At 36.7% G+C, this 17533-nt stretch overlaps 1 protein-coding gene across 1 annotated transcript in view; it reads left to right on the forward strand.

Annotated features, from left to right (window-relative positions):
• LOC128534114 (NLR family CARD domain-containing protein 3-like) overlaps window positions 1-17533 on the forward strand; it is a 76345-nt gene that overhangs the window by 20185 nt on the left and 38627 nt on the right. The window contains exon 7 of the mRNA XM_053508417.1: window positions 1616-1789. Coding sequence (XP_053364392.1) covers window positions 1616-1789 — 174 coding nt within the window. The remainder of the gene's footprint in view (window positions 1-1615; window positions 1790-17533) is intronic.

Consider the following 17533-nt stretch of genomic DNA (forward strand, 5'->3'; position numbering starts at 1 on the left):
ATGAACGAGATTCAAAGAACTGAGTCACTAAATGATTCGAACTTGCCATCACTAGTGTTTACTGGCGGTTGGCATCCACTATGTTGCATTACTGCCACCTTCTGGTCTTGATCTCCCTCAACTTCCTTTCATTTTAAATCCTCTTTTCTAGTCCCATCGCCCTTAATAAACTCATCAAATACTTTCATCCTTGTTCTCTTTCTCCATTTCCTATAATAATTTTCACAGTGTACTTAACCTTTCCAAATTCCCTGAAGGTTGGGGTGAAGCTCCCTTCAATGTTCTATGTTTTCATTTTGTGTTGAGGAAAAAGCTACCATTTGGTTACAGTTATAAAATTAAACCCAATTTTCCACAATAACTCACACTCGCCAAAGGCATTTTATTTTAATAAGTCAATTTTTATTTAAAATTTAAAATGTGAAATGAGACAGCAACAAAGTAATTTAAACCACAGTGGAGTTTTTTTCTTTTTTTTATTTAACAAAAGGAATTAATTCTAAGACATGAACAAATCTTGTTTGGCTGTGCAAGTAATAAGAAACAATGCTACGTATATTAAATCCTAGCATGCCAAAGACTAGGATGGACTAATGACTAGTATACGTGAAGTTATATTGGTATAATATACTGTATATGTTTATACTTAAAGCTGTTTGGGAGGCTAATTTTGTACTGAGTGTATTTACTGTATGATGTAATTAAATTATACAAAAACCCAATTCACGTGTAATTTTACATGCTAAAGACACAGACCATACATAGTTCTCACAATAATGTGTTGGATTGTATGTTAAAATTAAGAGAAGAAAATAGTCACTATAGCAAATACAATGTGTTGTATAAACATTGAAATAATTGAACATGACAAGGCTGGTTCGGGTGTACACGCCCATCTTTGGCAGGCGATAATGAATATTAATGAGTATGCAAATGTGACAAGGTGTCAACAAACAAGATGTTTTTCTTGTCAGATTCTGTAAAACGCTTACGTCTTTGTTGCGAGTTGCCTCTGTGTCCACCGTGATGGTTGTTTTGAAGAAAATTATAATGATAGTTCAGGTGACATGAAATGGAGGTTGGGCCTAATTAGCATACTAATAGTTCAGGCTGCACAAAAAAATAATAATTATAGATAGATGCGCAAGGCCAATACAATAATGGTATCACTCATTATATTTATGAATATTTTTCTTATTTATTGTGTGCTTATATAGTCAGAATCATAGAAGCAGAAACATACTGTACCTGACACAGTAATTAAGGAAATTAAAGTATATCTGTAATGAATTATATTTAATATGTTTTATAATTTAATATATTTTTTTTTTTTTAAATGATAAACTTGTCTGAACAAAGCATTGTGAGACTGAAGCATTGTTAAACAGAGACTCTGAAAACAGGACGAGAGCTACAGAGCATTATACTAGAAGTGAAGTACATAAGATTTAACACTAACACATTAGACAATACATTCTATAGTTTAAACTATGTACTTAATTTCAAACTACCTAACAAAAATCATGACATTTTACAAACAAATTAGCTTCAAACTAAGTCTTAAATGAAGATTGAAATCTGGTGATGAAGAGTGTGTCATTGTGTCTCTCTACAGGTTGCAGTCTTGTGGTGTCTCAGATGAAGGCTGTGCTGCTCTGACTTCAGCTCTGAGATCAAACCCCTCACACCTGAGAGAACTGGATCTGTCCTATAATAAAGTAGGAGACTCAGGAGTGAAGGGTCTCTGTGCTGTACTGGAGAATCCTCTCTGTAAACTGGAGACACTGAGGTAAGATCATCTCTCTGAGAGTCACATGACCTGCTCCTCAGTAAGACACATTCTCTAATAGTGAGACTGAAGCAGAAGTTTTAGGTTGATCATCAATGTCCTGAGGAGGAAGATTGTTTCTTTTCACTGCACACTGATGATTTGTCACAGAGTCTTTGGGTCAGATGTACGTATGTGAGAAGCTGTAGAGCAAAACATGACTTGATGTGACTGCAGTGTGTCTGAAATGACTGTGAAATTTACTAAAACACTGTAACTAATCACACAAACTGCACCTGGGACACAAACTAAATGCACTGTGTGTGAGCTGTAGGGTTTAAAAGCAGCAGGGAAATGCAAATAAGAAACATTTTATTGGTCTTAAAGCTGAAATAATGTTTATTTTGTCATTAGACATTCGTCTCCATCTAACTGCTATAAACAGGGTTGCCAGATCTGTATCATAGAAGCAGTATTAAAACATGGAGTCTTTATTAATAGTTATTTTACCGAGCTCTTAAATAGTCTTGTATTATTTCACATTCTGGCATAAATAAAGAATATCTATAAATAAACTCACTGACTCAGATACACTCATACAGTAACACAGAGCTGAAGTTGAGAACAGGATCAATAGGTGTGTGTATGAGAGGAGATCACAGTTAGAAAGCCTGGATTTATTTACCAATTCCTCATATTTTGCTAGAATAACCAGAAGGTAAAGACTGGTGGTAACACTTTATTTATCACACAATAAGGTATGTATGTCCTTTAATAAACATTTATAATGATAATAATAATAATAATAATAAGAAGAAGAAGAAGAAGAAGGAGAATGTTTATTTTATATAGCGCCTTTTAGGAGACTCAAGGCCGCTTTACAATAACAAAAATGTTTACACATAGAAAGAGACATCTGAAAGACAACAAAACAAAATACAGAAACATGACAACCAGTAGAATTGATCTAAACACATATTCAAAAATTGGTAAAAGAGGAAGAGAAAAGATATGTTTTAAGGTGGGTTTTGAAATCCTGTAGTGAAGGAAAATCACGGATGTGTTTGGGAATAGAATTCCAGAGTGTAGGGGCAGAAATACTAAATGCTCGCCCTCCAAATGGTGGTAGTCTATGGCGAGAAATTAACAGTAGACCGTCATCTGCAGATCGGAGTGTGCGAACAGGGGAGTAAGTATTAAATTAAGATTAGAAATATATGGGGGGGGCAAGACCATGGAGTGCTTTGAAGGTGATAAGGAGAATCTTGTATTGAATGTGGGAGTGAACAGGTAGCCAATGAAGTTTGTGTAGGATGGGAGTGATGTGTGAGGATTTCTTTGAGTAAGTGAGGACCCTAGCAGCAGAGTTCTGAATGTATTGGAGCTTATTTAATGTTGTATTTGGTAGACCATAAAAAAGAGAATAACAGTAGTCAAGTCAAGAAGTAATGAAAGCGTGAGCCAGTGTCTCAGCATCCTTGATGTCTAAGAAGGGCCGTAGATGAGCTATATTACGGAGGTGATAGAAGGCAGATTTAGTAAGTGGAGAAATGTGAGATAGAAAGGTAAGATGGGAGTCAAAAATTATACCCAGATTTTTAACGGTGGTGGAAGGTCTAACCAAGGTCCCGGAAATGTTAACAGTATCAGTACAAAGAGAAACAATGTTTTTAGGTGAACCAACAAGTAAAAAATCTGTTTTATCAGTATTGAGCTTGAGAAGGTTACTGGTCATCCAAGCATTTATGTCATCAACACAAGCAGAAACAGAGTTAGTGGGAAAGGGATGGTAGTGTCAAAAACTGATATAGAGTTGAGTGTCGTCTGCATAACAGTGGAAATTGAAACCATGACGGCGGATAATTTTACCTAGAGGAAGCATGAAGATGATAAACAGTAGTGGGCCAAGAACAGAACCCTGCGGAACACCATGAGAAACAGGAGCTTTAGAGAATTTAGACTGGCGGATAGTAATATAGTGTTGACGGTCAGACAGATAAGAAATGAACCAGGATAAGGCAGTTCCAGAAATACCAAGAGCAGAGAGTCGTGAAATGAGAATACTGTGAGAGATAGTATCAAATGCAGAAGAAAGATCTAACAGACTCAAAATGCTAACAGAGCCAGCATCAGAGGCCATAAGAAGGTCATTGACAACCTTAAGAAGCGCTGTCTCTGTACTGTGGTGAGGGCAAAAACTGGATTGGAAACATTCATACAGATTATGAGATGACAAATAGGACTGTAGTTGAACAGCAACAACTTTTTCAAGTATTTTTGAAAGTAGCGGAAGATTTGAAATTGGTCGGTAGTTGGCCATATCATCCGGGTCAAGGCCAGTTTTTTTTTAAGACTGGTGTGACAGCTGCAGTCTTTAATTTAAGAGGAACAACACCAGTGTTCAAGATTTTAGAAATGAGAAGTGAAATAGGCCGTGAAATAACAGGTGCAGAGTATTTAAGCAGGGACGTAGGGGCAGGATCGAGATGACAGAAAGAGGGATTAACTTTACTGAGTAACTCAGAAATAAAAGCAGGGGTTGGAGGATCAAAATCAGTAAAAATACCAGTCTGTAGGGAAGTCATTTGAGTGGATAGGGGAGTATACTGTTGAAAAGAGAGAATGTATATGAATTATTTTATTTTGGAAGTAATGTAAGAATGACTCACAGACATCTACAGAGTTGGTCATAACAGGGACAGGAGGGCTAGTGAGTTTGTTACCTATAGAAAACAGTGTTTTAGGACGGGAAGATGCATTTATGATCAGAGTAGAATAATAGCTGGAGCGTGCGTTATTTAAAGCCAATTTATATAGCTGAGTATGATCCTTGTATGCAATAAGATGCACGGTCAAGCCAGTTTTCCTATAAAGGCGTTCCAGGAGACGACCAATGGTTTTCAATTTTGCGAAGTGAGGGGGTAAACCAGGGTGATGTATGTGTAGAAGGTAGGATTCTGCATTTGAGTGGGGCGTGAATATTAAGGGCGGTAGAAAGAGCGTTATTATATTTGGCAAGAATATCAAGAGCAGAGCTGTGTTCAGTAATATCTGAAAGATGTGTCTGTACAGAATCAGTAAACAGTGAATGATCAACAGAAGTAATTTTACGAAAAGTAATGGTTGATTTTACCCTGAGGCAGGGGAGAGGCATTTCACAACTGAGTTCAATGAGAAAGTGATCAGAAAGTCCAATCTGAGATCCATATACAGAAAGAATACGTAAACCAGTTGTACAAATTAAAGGGGTCATACAGGCCTACATGCACTTTTTTAAGCTGTTTGGACTGAACTGTGTGTTAGGAGAGTGTGTACACAACCACTGTACGATGATAAACAGCCGCCCAGTGGTTTTCTTTTCATTTATTACAATAACACGCCCTTCTGAAATGCCTGGCCAATCGCTAATGCCTGTCGATGTGACGCCACACCACAAGAGGCCGCTCCTACACTAGTTGATTGACACTGGTGTTTTAGCAAAGACCCGCCCCAAGTGAGAAGAAGCTGTCGGCCATTGTTTTAGGAAGAAGCTGTCGGCCAGATTCACTACCTAGGGTTGGTGACCTAGGGTACCTACCTAGGGTTAGGTATCTGAGCCACTGAGGAGGCAGTGGCTGAATTTAGTTTTTGAAGCTAACGTCCCCGCCGATTTACCTAAATGCGTTCATGTTTGCACTAATCATTTTTCACCAGACTGCTTTATAAACGCGGGTCAATATAAAGCAGGTTTTACTAGGAAGCTGCTCCTAAAAATGGATCTGTACTAACACTTCGTGTTCTTGCTTCATCTTCACCAGGCTCGGTGAGTGTAATTCCTTTTTCTATGAATCTTTGCAGATCGCCTTTTCTAATAATCACGATGAATGCGGAGTGTAAGTTAACTTATACTCTCATAGAACATGGTTATGTCTTCTTCTCTGTGTACATCCGTCTCTATATAATCCCTAATCGCCCGTTTATAATAAACAATGCATTAAGGTGATTGTCTAGTTGCAAACTGTGTGGGTAGTCGGAAAACTATATTATGCTTACCTTTGTTACGTTAGATGGTTTATAACGATGTCTGTCGAAGATTAAGAAGTCATGTAAACACATCAGTAAACACATCGCGTCCGTATCTCTCTCAGTAAGCTTCTCCGCTTTATGTTGTTGTTGCTCGCGGCAGCGTAACAGCCCGTTAATTCATGCCCATGCAGTGATGAGAAAGACAAATCGAGTCGATGCATGTCCATTCTTTTAATTTCTGCGTTGTCAGGCGATATTACAAACTTCCACGTAGGTTTCGTACTTAAATCAAACCAAAAACAACTGAAGAAAACAGGCTCAGGCTCCATATTCAAGCATTGCCCCCACTGGACTACACTTCCTTGGCTATACCCCACGTGTGTTGTGAAGACACGCACCACAGAACTGGGGGGGCGGGCTCAGCAGAGGTCATGAGCATTTAAATTAGCATGTACTGAAACAGGTTGCTGAGAACAGAGCTAGTTTTTACCAGGTAAAAGTAGTGTTTTTTTTACACAATCCTTTTGAATTTTTAATTAACGTATAATACAAACTTTTCATTAGGACCCTAAAGATCATATTAACATTTAATGAAAAATGGGATGTGTAGGACCTTTAAATCCAGTGTGTGACCTTTTAGATGTGTAGGAAAATTAATGTGCTGTACGAGATTAAAACATTCAAAAACTGACATGAGTTTTAACGGGAGTCAATCTTTGTTAACATGTATGTTGAAAACACCAAGTAAGATTATAGAAGAAGACATTGCACAAGTAAGGGTAAAAAGTTCATGAAGTTCAGTGAAAAAATTTGACATTGATTTGGGTGGACGATACAAGAGAATTGCAATCATAGGAAATGTACCAGAGATTTTGAGAACCAGGTATTCAAAGGTTGAAGTTGCATGAAAGTCAATGGTTTTAACAGGAATGTTAGTACGATAGACGGCAGCCAGACCGCCGCCCCTCGATGTAAGACGGGGTTTGGTTAGGTAACTGTATCCAGAGGGTGTGAGAAGATTTAGGTGGAAATAGGCATTTGGTATTTGCCATGTTTCAGTAAGCAGCAAGAAATCCAGGTCTTTATCAGTTAACAGCGCGGAGAGCACAGAAGCCTTGTTAGTAAGTGAACGACAGTTGAACAGCGCTAATGCAGGACGAAGCGCACAATCATTGCGTGTCTGTAGAGCAGATGGAGACGGAGATACAGTAATTAAGGCAGTACGATTGATACCACGGTGGTTGGCCGGCAGCCTAGAATAACGTATATCCGAACGGTTAGACCAAATAGAAGGAATAGACGAGGATGTCACACAGCGCGATGAGAGGTAGTGGCGACCGGAGCGATGAACGTAGCGCGGCCGTCTAGTAATCCCAAGTTCCTTGCAGAGCCTGTATGTAGATGCGTCGAGGCAAGGGTGTGATTTCAGGCTTCGTAGTTAAGATAACGAGTAACTGAGTGCCATAACAATAACGCAGTCAAATAATAAGCCCAGTGTTAAAACTCCAAGCAAAGCAGCTAAAGGAGCTGCCTTAGCATCCGATATACTGTCCACGATAGATAGACGAAGGAGTGGAGACTCACCCGTCAGCTCAATTTTTTGACTTCAAAAGAACAAAAGTCATTAATATATAAGTTATATGGAGACCCAGAAACAGACAGACAACAGGAAGCACGTTAGCGTTTTTCGGTTAGACAAAAGAGTTCCAGCAATTTGGATGTACATTCATCTGGCCATGGGCTTTAGGAAGTATTACCTTATAAGGCACGGGAAAGCTCACACAATATCAGAAAACCTTACAGTGTTCATTAAATTCTGACAAATACTTTACAGATACTACATTCCTCCAGATGTACACAAACTGCCTAAAATATTACATTTTCAGTTTTGTCATTCTAGATTTCTGGTTTGTAAAACACTCCAACAACACGTAGGAACATCAGCTAGGCCAAGTCAATACCGGCCCCACAGCAGAACAATGCAATACCACCCCCTACTGGACACGAATGTTAATGTTTAGCCTGAGAGTCCTCCTGTTACAACCAGTCAAATACGTAGTAAAATGAGAATATCATCCACACACTCATTTATGTCTTTATTGTCTCAGGTGATGTCTGTTGTTTTGAAACTTGCATTTTAACCGATTCACTAATAAGTTTTAATTTTATTCAGGACATTTAACTTTATAGACTGTAATGTTAATGGACAGATGTTTCTCCAGAGCAACAAAAAGATGAAAACATGTGTTCTGTAATCTACAATAAAGGCAAACCTTTAGACCTAGTCGCACAGGATTAGTATTACCTTGGGACCTCTAGTCATTTGTAGTAATTGAGGAGGTTATCTGTGATCTTAATCCCGTGCGAATCGGCCATGTCTGTAATTTGTAAAGTAAAAATAGTAAAGTAAAGATATCAGTCCCGTGTGTATCAGCATGTCTATGATTTGGCCAGAATTTATGGGGTCGTATATAATTTTTTTCAAGACTTTTGTGTCCTTTCTGTTCATCTTCTGCGCAGAATGGAGGCTGTGTTGGAATGAATGTATTTTGGGTTCTGGGTCTTATCACTATACACCATACAACAACACAATGTGTAGAAAGAAATAAAATAGCGAATAGGGCTTTATTTGTATGAAATGTAATATTATTTGTAATATAATATAAATGTAATATTTATTTGTATGAAAAACATCATATCTGGGAGATAAGTAAGTAAATGTGAGGGGTAATTTCTAAATCACACGAGGTCCCCAGGTAATACTAATCCCATGTGAATAGGCCTTTTAGCTGAGACTAAAGCTAAATAAAGGTAAATAATTATATATTTATTTCATGGGCTTCAACATGTAGTGTTTTTTTCTGTATTTTTCAGAAAGTAATTTGTCTCACACAGAAGGCAAAACAAAACAACTACAAACAACCACTGGTCATGAAAGAGCAGCTTAAAAATGTATAATATAATCTGTTCACTCAAATAACACACACACACACACAGTGCGTTATCAGAATATACACAGAGATAATATGCAGTAATAATTAACCACCAGTTAGTGCTTCAGCTCTCTGACCCATCTGCAGACAGCTTCTTCTTCTTTGAGGTTTTTTTGGTGGATTTTGGTGCATTACCTCCTGCTGTACTGGAGTGTGGAACGTCAGATATTATATGTAACGGCACGAGCAAAAAAAATATGATTTTTAAAAACTGTTAGATTTTATCTGCTAAACCAGTTTCATTTGTTTATTATATATTTTCCTGATAATTTTCCCTAGTGTATTTTTTACTTTATCTGCTTCTTCATTTCCTTTTACTCCTACATGTGCTGGTACCAATAGGAAAGAGCTCCTTACACCCTTCTGGTATAAATCTGACACTATTTGTAAGATGTTATACAGTGATAATGATACAGTATCAAGCTTCTGTAGTCCTAGGCATTTTGCTTTGGTGTCCCCTGTCCAACAGATTGGATTTGTTGTGTCCCAGCACTCTTTGAGGATGGCCTTCATTGGGTACTCTTTGTTACGCTTCTGCAGATTTACCCAGTATGCCAACATTAGCTTTATTTTTCTGATTCTTAATGCCATTTTCCCCAACTTCTGCCTGTATGGCACAGACCATACATAGTTCTCACAATTTAAATGTGTGTGATTGTACGTTAAAATGAAGAGGAGAAAATAATCACTATAGAATATAAATGTACAATTTTTTGTATAAATATTGAAATAATTGAACACAGACAAGGCTGATCCTGTGTACACGCCCATCTTTGACAGGCGCTAATGAATATTAATGAGTATGCAAATGTGACAAGGTGTCAACAAACAAGATGTTTTTCTTGGCAGATTCTGTAAAACGCTTACGTCTTTGTTGCGAGTTGCCTCTGTGTCCACCATGATGGTTGTTCTGAAGAAAATTATAATGAGGGCTCAGTACCATGAAAGGGAGGTTGGGCCTAATTAGCATACTATTAGTACAGGCTGCACAAAAAAAAATGTTTATAGATAGATGCGCAAAGCCAGGACTATAATATTTTTCTGAATATTTTTCTTATTAATTGTGTGCTTATATAGTTATAATCACTCTTTAAAGTATATGGCTATGTAACATACATACTGTACCTGACACAGTAGTTAAGGAAATTAAAGTATATCTGTAATGTATTATATTTAATATGTTTTATAATTAAATTTTTTTTTATGATAAACTTTGTATCATTGTGAGACTGAAGCATTGTTACACAGAGACTCTGAAAACAGGACGAGAGCTACAGAGCATTATACTAGAAGTGAAGTACATAAGATTTAGCACTAACACATTAGACAATACATTCTATAGTTTAAACTATCCCACATGGAAAGAACCTATATGAGGATATATGCGCATATATGAAACCTATATGCAGTATATATGCACATATATCCTCACCTATATGAGGATATATGCACATATATCTTCACCTATATGCAGTATATATGCACATATATCCTGACCTATATGAGGATATATGCGCATATATCTTCACCTATATGCAGTATATATGCACATATATCCTCACCTATATGAGGATATATGCACATATATCTTCACCTATATGCAGTATATATGCACATATATCCTGACCTATATGAGGATATATGCGCATATATCTTCACCTATATGCAGTATATATGCGCATTTATCCTCACCTATATGGGGATATATGTGCATATATCTTCACCTATATGCAGTATATATGCGCATTTATCCTCACCTATATGGGGATATATGCGCATACATGAAGCCTATATGCAGTATATATGCATATATATAATAATATATATGCTGCATATAGACAAAATTGAGGTGCATATATGTGCATATACAGGCCATATAGGTCTCCTGTATTGCTTCTTTATATCCACATATAAGCCCTATATGTACATACAAGATATGTCTCCTATATAGCTCATGGCAGGATCTGGTCATTTTAGCTCATATCTCACTTTGGCAACTGTCATACATGATGCGCTCATATTTTCTATTATCAAGGCAATAACTAAGAACTAACTAAATAAAAAACACATTTTAGAATTTCTGTCACATTATCTGCTAATGACCCGAGGCAGGACACGCCCACACGCCAATCACACGGAAATCAGTCCGGCTAATTTACATACTAGGCCACGCCCCCGGACAAGGAAACTCTTCAGAATGTTCTGGAAAGTGGGAGGAGTTTACATTTACCTCAGAAGAAGACTGTGTGGCCCTGACGACGAACGGGAGCATTTTGAAGAGAGAATCCAGGAGGACACACTGGGTAAGTTATTAAGTCTTATATAACTCTTATTCTGATAATATTAAACTAATATTAGTAAATATTTTCCTCACTTCGGCTAGCTCTTGTCAGCTTGTGTGACACATTGGCTTTCAATGCCATTTACATAGTTTAGGTAAATCATGCTAACATGCTGCCTTTCTGCATGTAGCACAAACATGATATTTCCCGGTGGCTAAGCTAATGCCTTATGGAGTTTACAGATGTTTATAAACGTTTTAATAAATAATCATTTATTATTATTATACTGTCTTATTATTTTTGTCTTTTCTAGATGCTACATTGAAGAAGTGGCCGGCAGCCACCCGAGGGCAGACAGGCACATCTATCAATTCAAAGCTCACGAAGCTGAGAAGGTCCTCAAAATATATATATGTTTTCTTCCTGTTGAGTTTTTTTGTCATATTTTTGTTCTTTTACTATTTGATTGTTCTTAAAAAAATAAAAATAATTAAATTTCTACATTTTGGGCTTTTATTTATGTTGTCTAACAGCTATGGATTTTAATAATTTTACTAATATCTAGGTAAAAATATAGGTGCATATATGCACATAGGTACATATATGCACGTATATATGTACACATATATGCACATATAATATAGGAAAACGGCCAATTTTATATATGTCACATATATGTCTATAGGTACATATATGCACGCATATATGCACGCATATATGTACATATAATATAGGAAAACGGCCAATTTTATATATGTCACATATATGTCTATAGGTACATATATGCACGCACGCATATATGTACATATATGTACATATAATATAGGAAAACGGCCAATTTTATATATGTCACATATATTAAAAACCTATATCAAACCTATATTAAAACATATATGTTTTATATAGGTTTTTTCCATGTGGGATGTACTTAATTTCAAACTACCTAACAAAAATCATGACATTTTACAAACAAATTAGCTTTAAACTAAGTCTTAAATGAAGATTGAAATCTGGTGATGAAGAGTGTGTCATTGTGTCTCTCTACAGGTTGCAGTCTTGTGGTGTCTCAGATAAAGGCTGTGCTGCTCTGACTTCAGCTCTGAGATCAAACCCCTCACACCTGAGAGAACTGGATCTGGCTGAGAATAAAGTAGGAGTCTCAGGAGTGAAGTGTCTCTGTGCTGTACTGGAGAATCCTGACTGTAAACTGGAGACACTGAGGTAAGATCATCTCTCTGAGAGTCACATGACCTGCTCCTCAGTAAGACACATTCTCTAATAGTGAGACTGAAGCAGAAGTTTTAGGTTGATCATCAATGTCCTGAGGAGGAAGATTGTTTCTTTTCACTGCACACTGATGATTTGTCACAGAGTCTTTGGGTCAGATGTACGTATGTGAGAAGCTGCAGAGCAAAACATGACTTGATGTGACTGCAGTGTGTCTGAAATGACTGTGAAATTTACTAAAACACTGTAACTAATCACACAAACTGCACCTGGGACACAAACTAAATGCACTGTGTGTGAGCTGTAGGGTTTAAAAGCAGCAGGGAAATGCAAATGAGAAACATTTTATTGGTCTTAAAGCTGAAATAATGTTTATTTTGTCAGTGAACATTCGTCACCATCTAGCTGCTATAAACAGGGTTGCCAGATCTGTATCATAGAAGCAGTATTAAAACCATGCGGTCTTTATTAATAGTTCTTTCACTGAGCTTTTAAATCGTCTTGTAGTATATTACATGTTGTAATAAATAAAGAATATCTCTAAATAAACTCGCTGACTCAAATACACTCATACAGTAACACAGAGCTGAAGTTGAGAACAGGATCAATAGGTGTGTGTATGAGAGGAGATCACAGTGTATGATCACTACTGTATGTTTAATATAGAGAATGTGGAGTTACTTCATGTTGTTAAATGCATGGTGTCTGAAGTTTTATTTATTATCAACAAAGAAAGTAAGAAATTAGATCTGTTTCATGGTGTTTTGTTTCGAGATGAAGAAGAGTAAACCTAAAGTAAAGGGACGTTACTGGGAGAAGTTAAATGCCGGTGCCAAGCAGAGATATTTTGAGGAACTTGTAGAGATAAAAACATCGATCCGTATGACCTGGTAGCTGAAGCCTGGATGAAAGACCCAGACACACAACCCCTTCTCACACACCCTGACATTTTAATTGATTTTAAGTGTTTCTGATGCAGCAGTTTCGTCCTGATGTTGTTTACCAAAATGAAGCTACTTAAGAATTCTAACACACAGAGACGCCTCATCCACCAACAATGCCACCGACACGTGAATTAAATTCAAATCTTATTTGTCACCATAAACAGTCTGATATGCAGTGAAATGTTAAATGACGTGTGGTGTGATGTTATGTAAGGGTTAAATTCTTAAGTTTAATACGAGTTTAATGAGGAAGAATTATTGCTTTTGCGTCCGTTACACCTCGATACGATACCAGCTGACCCCGAACCAGGAGAGAGGCGCACACACACACACACACACACACACACACACACGGTGTCTGAATGCATTTATGTTTAATAATTTATTATCAGCAAAGAAAATACACTGCATATGTTTTACATATGAAAACAATTAAAACATATTTAGAAAAAAAATAATTAAGTAAAATATAAAATAAACAGACAATATTAATAAAAAATTTTAATATTGATTTTTGTTCTTGTCATATGGAAACAATATCATTAAAACTAGGACAAGTTCCTGGTAATAAGAACACAGTGAGAACACAGAACACAGTATTAATAATTATTTCTTGTTTCATTTCCACTGAGTTTCCACTTTTTGATTTGTGCTAAATCTTGCACAAAAGAAGGGAAGCACATTGTTAGGTTTAAAAGAAGAGAGTCCGAGTTAAGTTTTAGGCCCCCATTCAACTGAGCCCAATTTGCTCATCATAATCATTATTATTATTATTATTATTATTATTATTATTATTATTTGCAAATTAGTTGTTAGTATCGGGAGGGAAGTTGAAACATGTTCAAAAATTTTGGCTACCCTCTCCGGACATTAACTTCTCGGAAACGCCTTGGTATTAATTCTTTATCTCCATTATTAAGTCATTATTAATTTTTAAGCGTATTTATGGACTCATTATTGGTTTTTATCGCCTCCTTATCTGTTCAGCAACATTCAGCAGCCAAACATCCTCATATTAAATGTAGATGGAAGTAATGACAAAATCAACAAAGTGATATTTTTAAGAAAAACACTGCTGATTAAACACGATTAAATGATATATTACATGTTAAAGTCCGATGCACAATAGAAATGTTTTCATGTAAAATGTAATAACAAAATAACAGAAATAAATAGATTAAAAATATATACACGCATTTAACTGTGCAGTCAAACATAAAGTTACATTAGGGATGTAAATTACTGAAGCAAAAGTAATAATAATAATAATAATTAAGGGAGAAAGTGCAGTCAAAGAAGAAACAATATTGATACAAAAGAAGGATAGGAGAAAGGAAAATTAAAAATAAAGATCCTGAATATAAAGTGGGATTGTGCTGCATGCGTGTGATTTTCTCTTAATCATGTTTATTACAACCTGATCATTTTGATTGATACACATTTTTTTCCTCACATTTCATACAACATTTCCATAATTTTCTTTCGGTCCTATAAAGCTGCTTTGCGACAATGATACTCGATACTCTTACCAGCCTGAACCCCAGGAGAGACAACACACACACACACACACACACACACACACACACACACAGAACATTTAAACATTTGTCCAGGTGCTGTGTCCCGAACATCAAAAGAACCAGTCATTAACATGTCAGTCATAGAGAGACCCGGAGACAGACAGACGAGAGGAAATGCATTTGCATTATCCGTGTAGACAAAAAAGTTCTAGTGGACAAGAGCTGTTTGGATTTATATTCATCTGAAGTGATAATGAACTTCCTCTCTCTGTGAATAGACTGTTCATCTATATAGACTGAGCCCTGAACTCCAAACCTCCTTAAGACTTCAGCAGGCCATGTCCAGTCCTTATGGTCTCTTATCAATAGAGTCAATTCAAAACCAGTCTCCCAGACCTCGAAGCCATACATCTCTCTTCACACTTGACTAGGAAAGAGTAAAAGACTTCAAGTCTGACTAATCTACCTGTGCTTCAGATATAGCTAGTCAATGTGCCAAGCTTAATTAAATACAATCCATCATTCATGTACAATTTCTCTGTGTTTTTATAATACAGTGTTTATTATGTTACATCAAAAGAACAAAAGTGATTAACATATAAGTCATAGAGAGACATATCAGAAAACCGAGGATCTGGCAACCGCTTCAACAACACTGTGCTAATTTACACTAATATTATAATGTGTAAAACTGACGACTGTTAATCTCTCAGATTTTATTAAATTAAGCAGAATATGTAATCAGATTCACTTTCACCCTTTTTTTGGATGTTTCTTTCTGGAATCTTTTTGTCTTTATGTCAGTCCTTCTGTAGAATTTAAATTTATTGTGAATTTCACTCTTAAACCTGTAAAACCTGATGGATCCAATTTGTAGACATTTTTTACTCTCCATTAGATTTATAATTCAGGAATATCTATTTAAATGATCAGCAAGTAATCTGGTTTATACACGACATGAATATTATTTATTCCTTCATCGTCTATACTCCTTATCCTGTGTATGATCTGTGATGAAGAGTGTGTCATTGTGTCTCTCTACAGGTTGTGGGATTGTGGTGTCTCAGATGAAGGCTGTGCTGCTCTGACTTCAGCTCTGAGATCAAACCCCTCACACCTGAGACAACTGGATCTGACCAAGAATAATAAAGTAGGAGACTCAGGAGTGAAGTGTCTCTGTGCTGTACTGGAGAATCCTCACTGTAAACTGGTGAAACTGGGGTAAGATCATCTCTCCAATGTATCTTTATGGTTCACACGTTGGAGGACCGAAACAATTCTCAGAAAATTTAGCTGTCTGTCGGTCTGTCTTTGTGTCCAGCCTGATTTTGTAATAGCAAAACTGTCTGAACAGAATTTAATAAAACTTTGGCAGTGCTTATATACTGTATTTAAACCTGAAGTTAAACCTGCACAATAAATTAAATCAAAATGTTGAGTAGAAGTTATGAGCAGTTATGTGCCTGATTATGTCCCAGCATCTAGCACCTTTTTATTTGTAATAATTTTGCGCTTTTTACCTCGTGGTAGGCGTGGCTCAACAGAGACAGACAGAGACAGATGTATTAAATTAAACATTTGCAGAAGTTGGATATCTGCCTGAAGTGCCAATGTGCCAATGTGTCACACAAGCTGACAAGAGCTAGCTGAAGTGAGGAAAATATTTAATAATATTAGTTTAATATTATCAGAATAAGAGTTATATAAGACTTAATAACTTACCCACTGACACTGCTGGATCTGTTCTCTCCTCAAAATGCCCCCGTTCGCCATCGGAGTCACACAGTCCTCTCCTGAGGTAAATGTAAACTCCTCCTCACTGCCCAAAATCATCTGAAGAGTTTCATCGGCTGTACAGCGCGTGCCATCTTCCAAACGTGCAGAAAACTCCCTGAATCTGAGTGTTTTTAAGCCTGTCCATGTGTATTTTCGTGCCGTTGCCCGGGGGGCGTGGCCTCGTATGTAGATTACCCCGGGACTGTTTTCCGTGTGAATGGCGTGTGGGCGTGTCCTGCCTCGGGTCATTAGCAGATAATGAAGTGCGACAGAAATTCTGTGCCTCTTCTTGGTTTTATACGGATTACATAAACTGACAATATTTGTTTTCAATGTGAATTGCATCATTTAAAAGTAGACCCTTTAAGCTTTCTATAGATATATTTCTCATGTCTGTCTGTGCAGTATTCGCGGAGTTTCCGTTCATTTTAGTGACGTGTTTCAAAAAGATTTTCGCGGAGACTGAGACGGCTGAAAGCGCACCCTGTTTATTTTCTTTATTTTACAAAAGCACATTGTTTTGTGGATATTGTGAGTATACATGAAAAAAAGTAGACCCTTTACAGATTTAAATGATGTACTACACTAATGTGTATGATTAATCATGACAGAGCATTTTAAACTCTTTTCACGGTTACCAGAAAAAAATGCACTTTTTCCGCCGGCGGCAAGTCAGACTCCTAAGGGTTAACTTGCACCATACTGTAACTCAACAGGGCTCTACAGTAACTTTATTTATTGAGAGCACTTTTGCCCCCCCCCCCCCTCAAAAAAAAAATATCTCTCTCTCTCTCTCTCACTATATATATATATATATATATATATATATATATATTTTTTTTTTTAATTTATTATTATTTTTATAATATATATATATATATATATATATTAGAAGCACATCCCAAACATTTAGGAGCTTAGGAGTTTTTTGTTTTCCGTAAACAATGCAATATTAATGTGCCACATAACATACACAAGTATAGAGTGGATGGAACAAAAGAATTCAGAAACATTGTGT

This window comes from Clarias gariepinus, chromosome 12 (genome assembly GCF_024256425.1).
Source record: "Clarias gariepinus isolate MV-2021 ecotype Netherlands chromosome 12, CGAR_prim_01v2, whole genome shotgun sequence".
NCBI lineage: Eukaryota > Metazoa > Chordata > Actinopteri > Siluriformes > Clariidae > Clarias > Clarias gariepinus.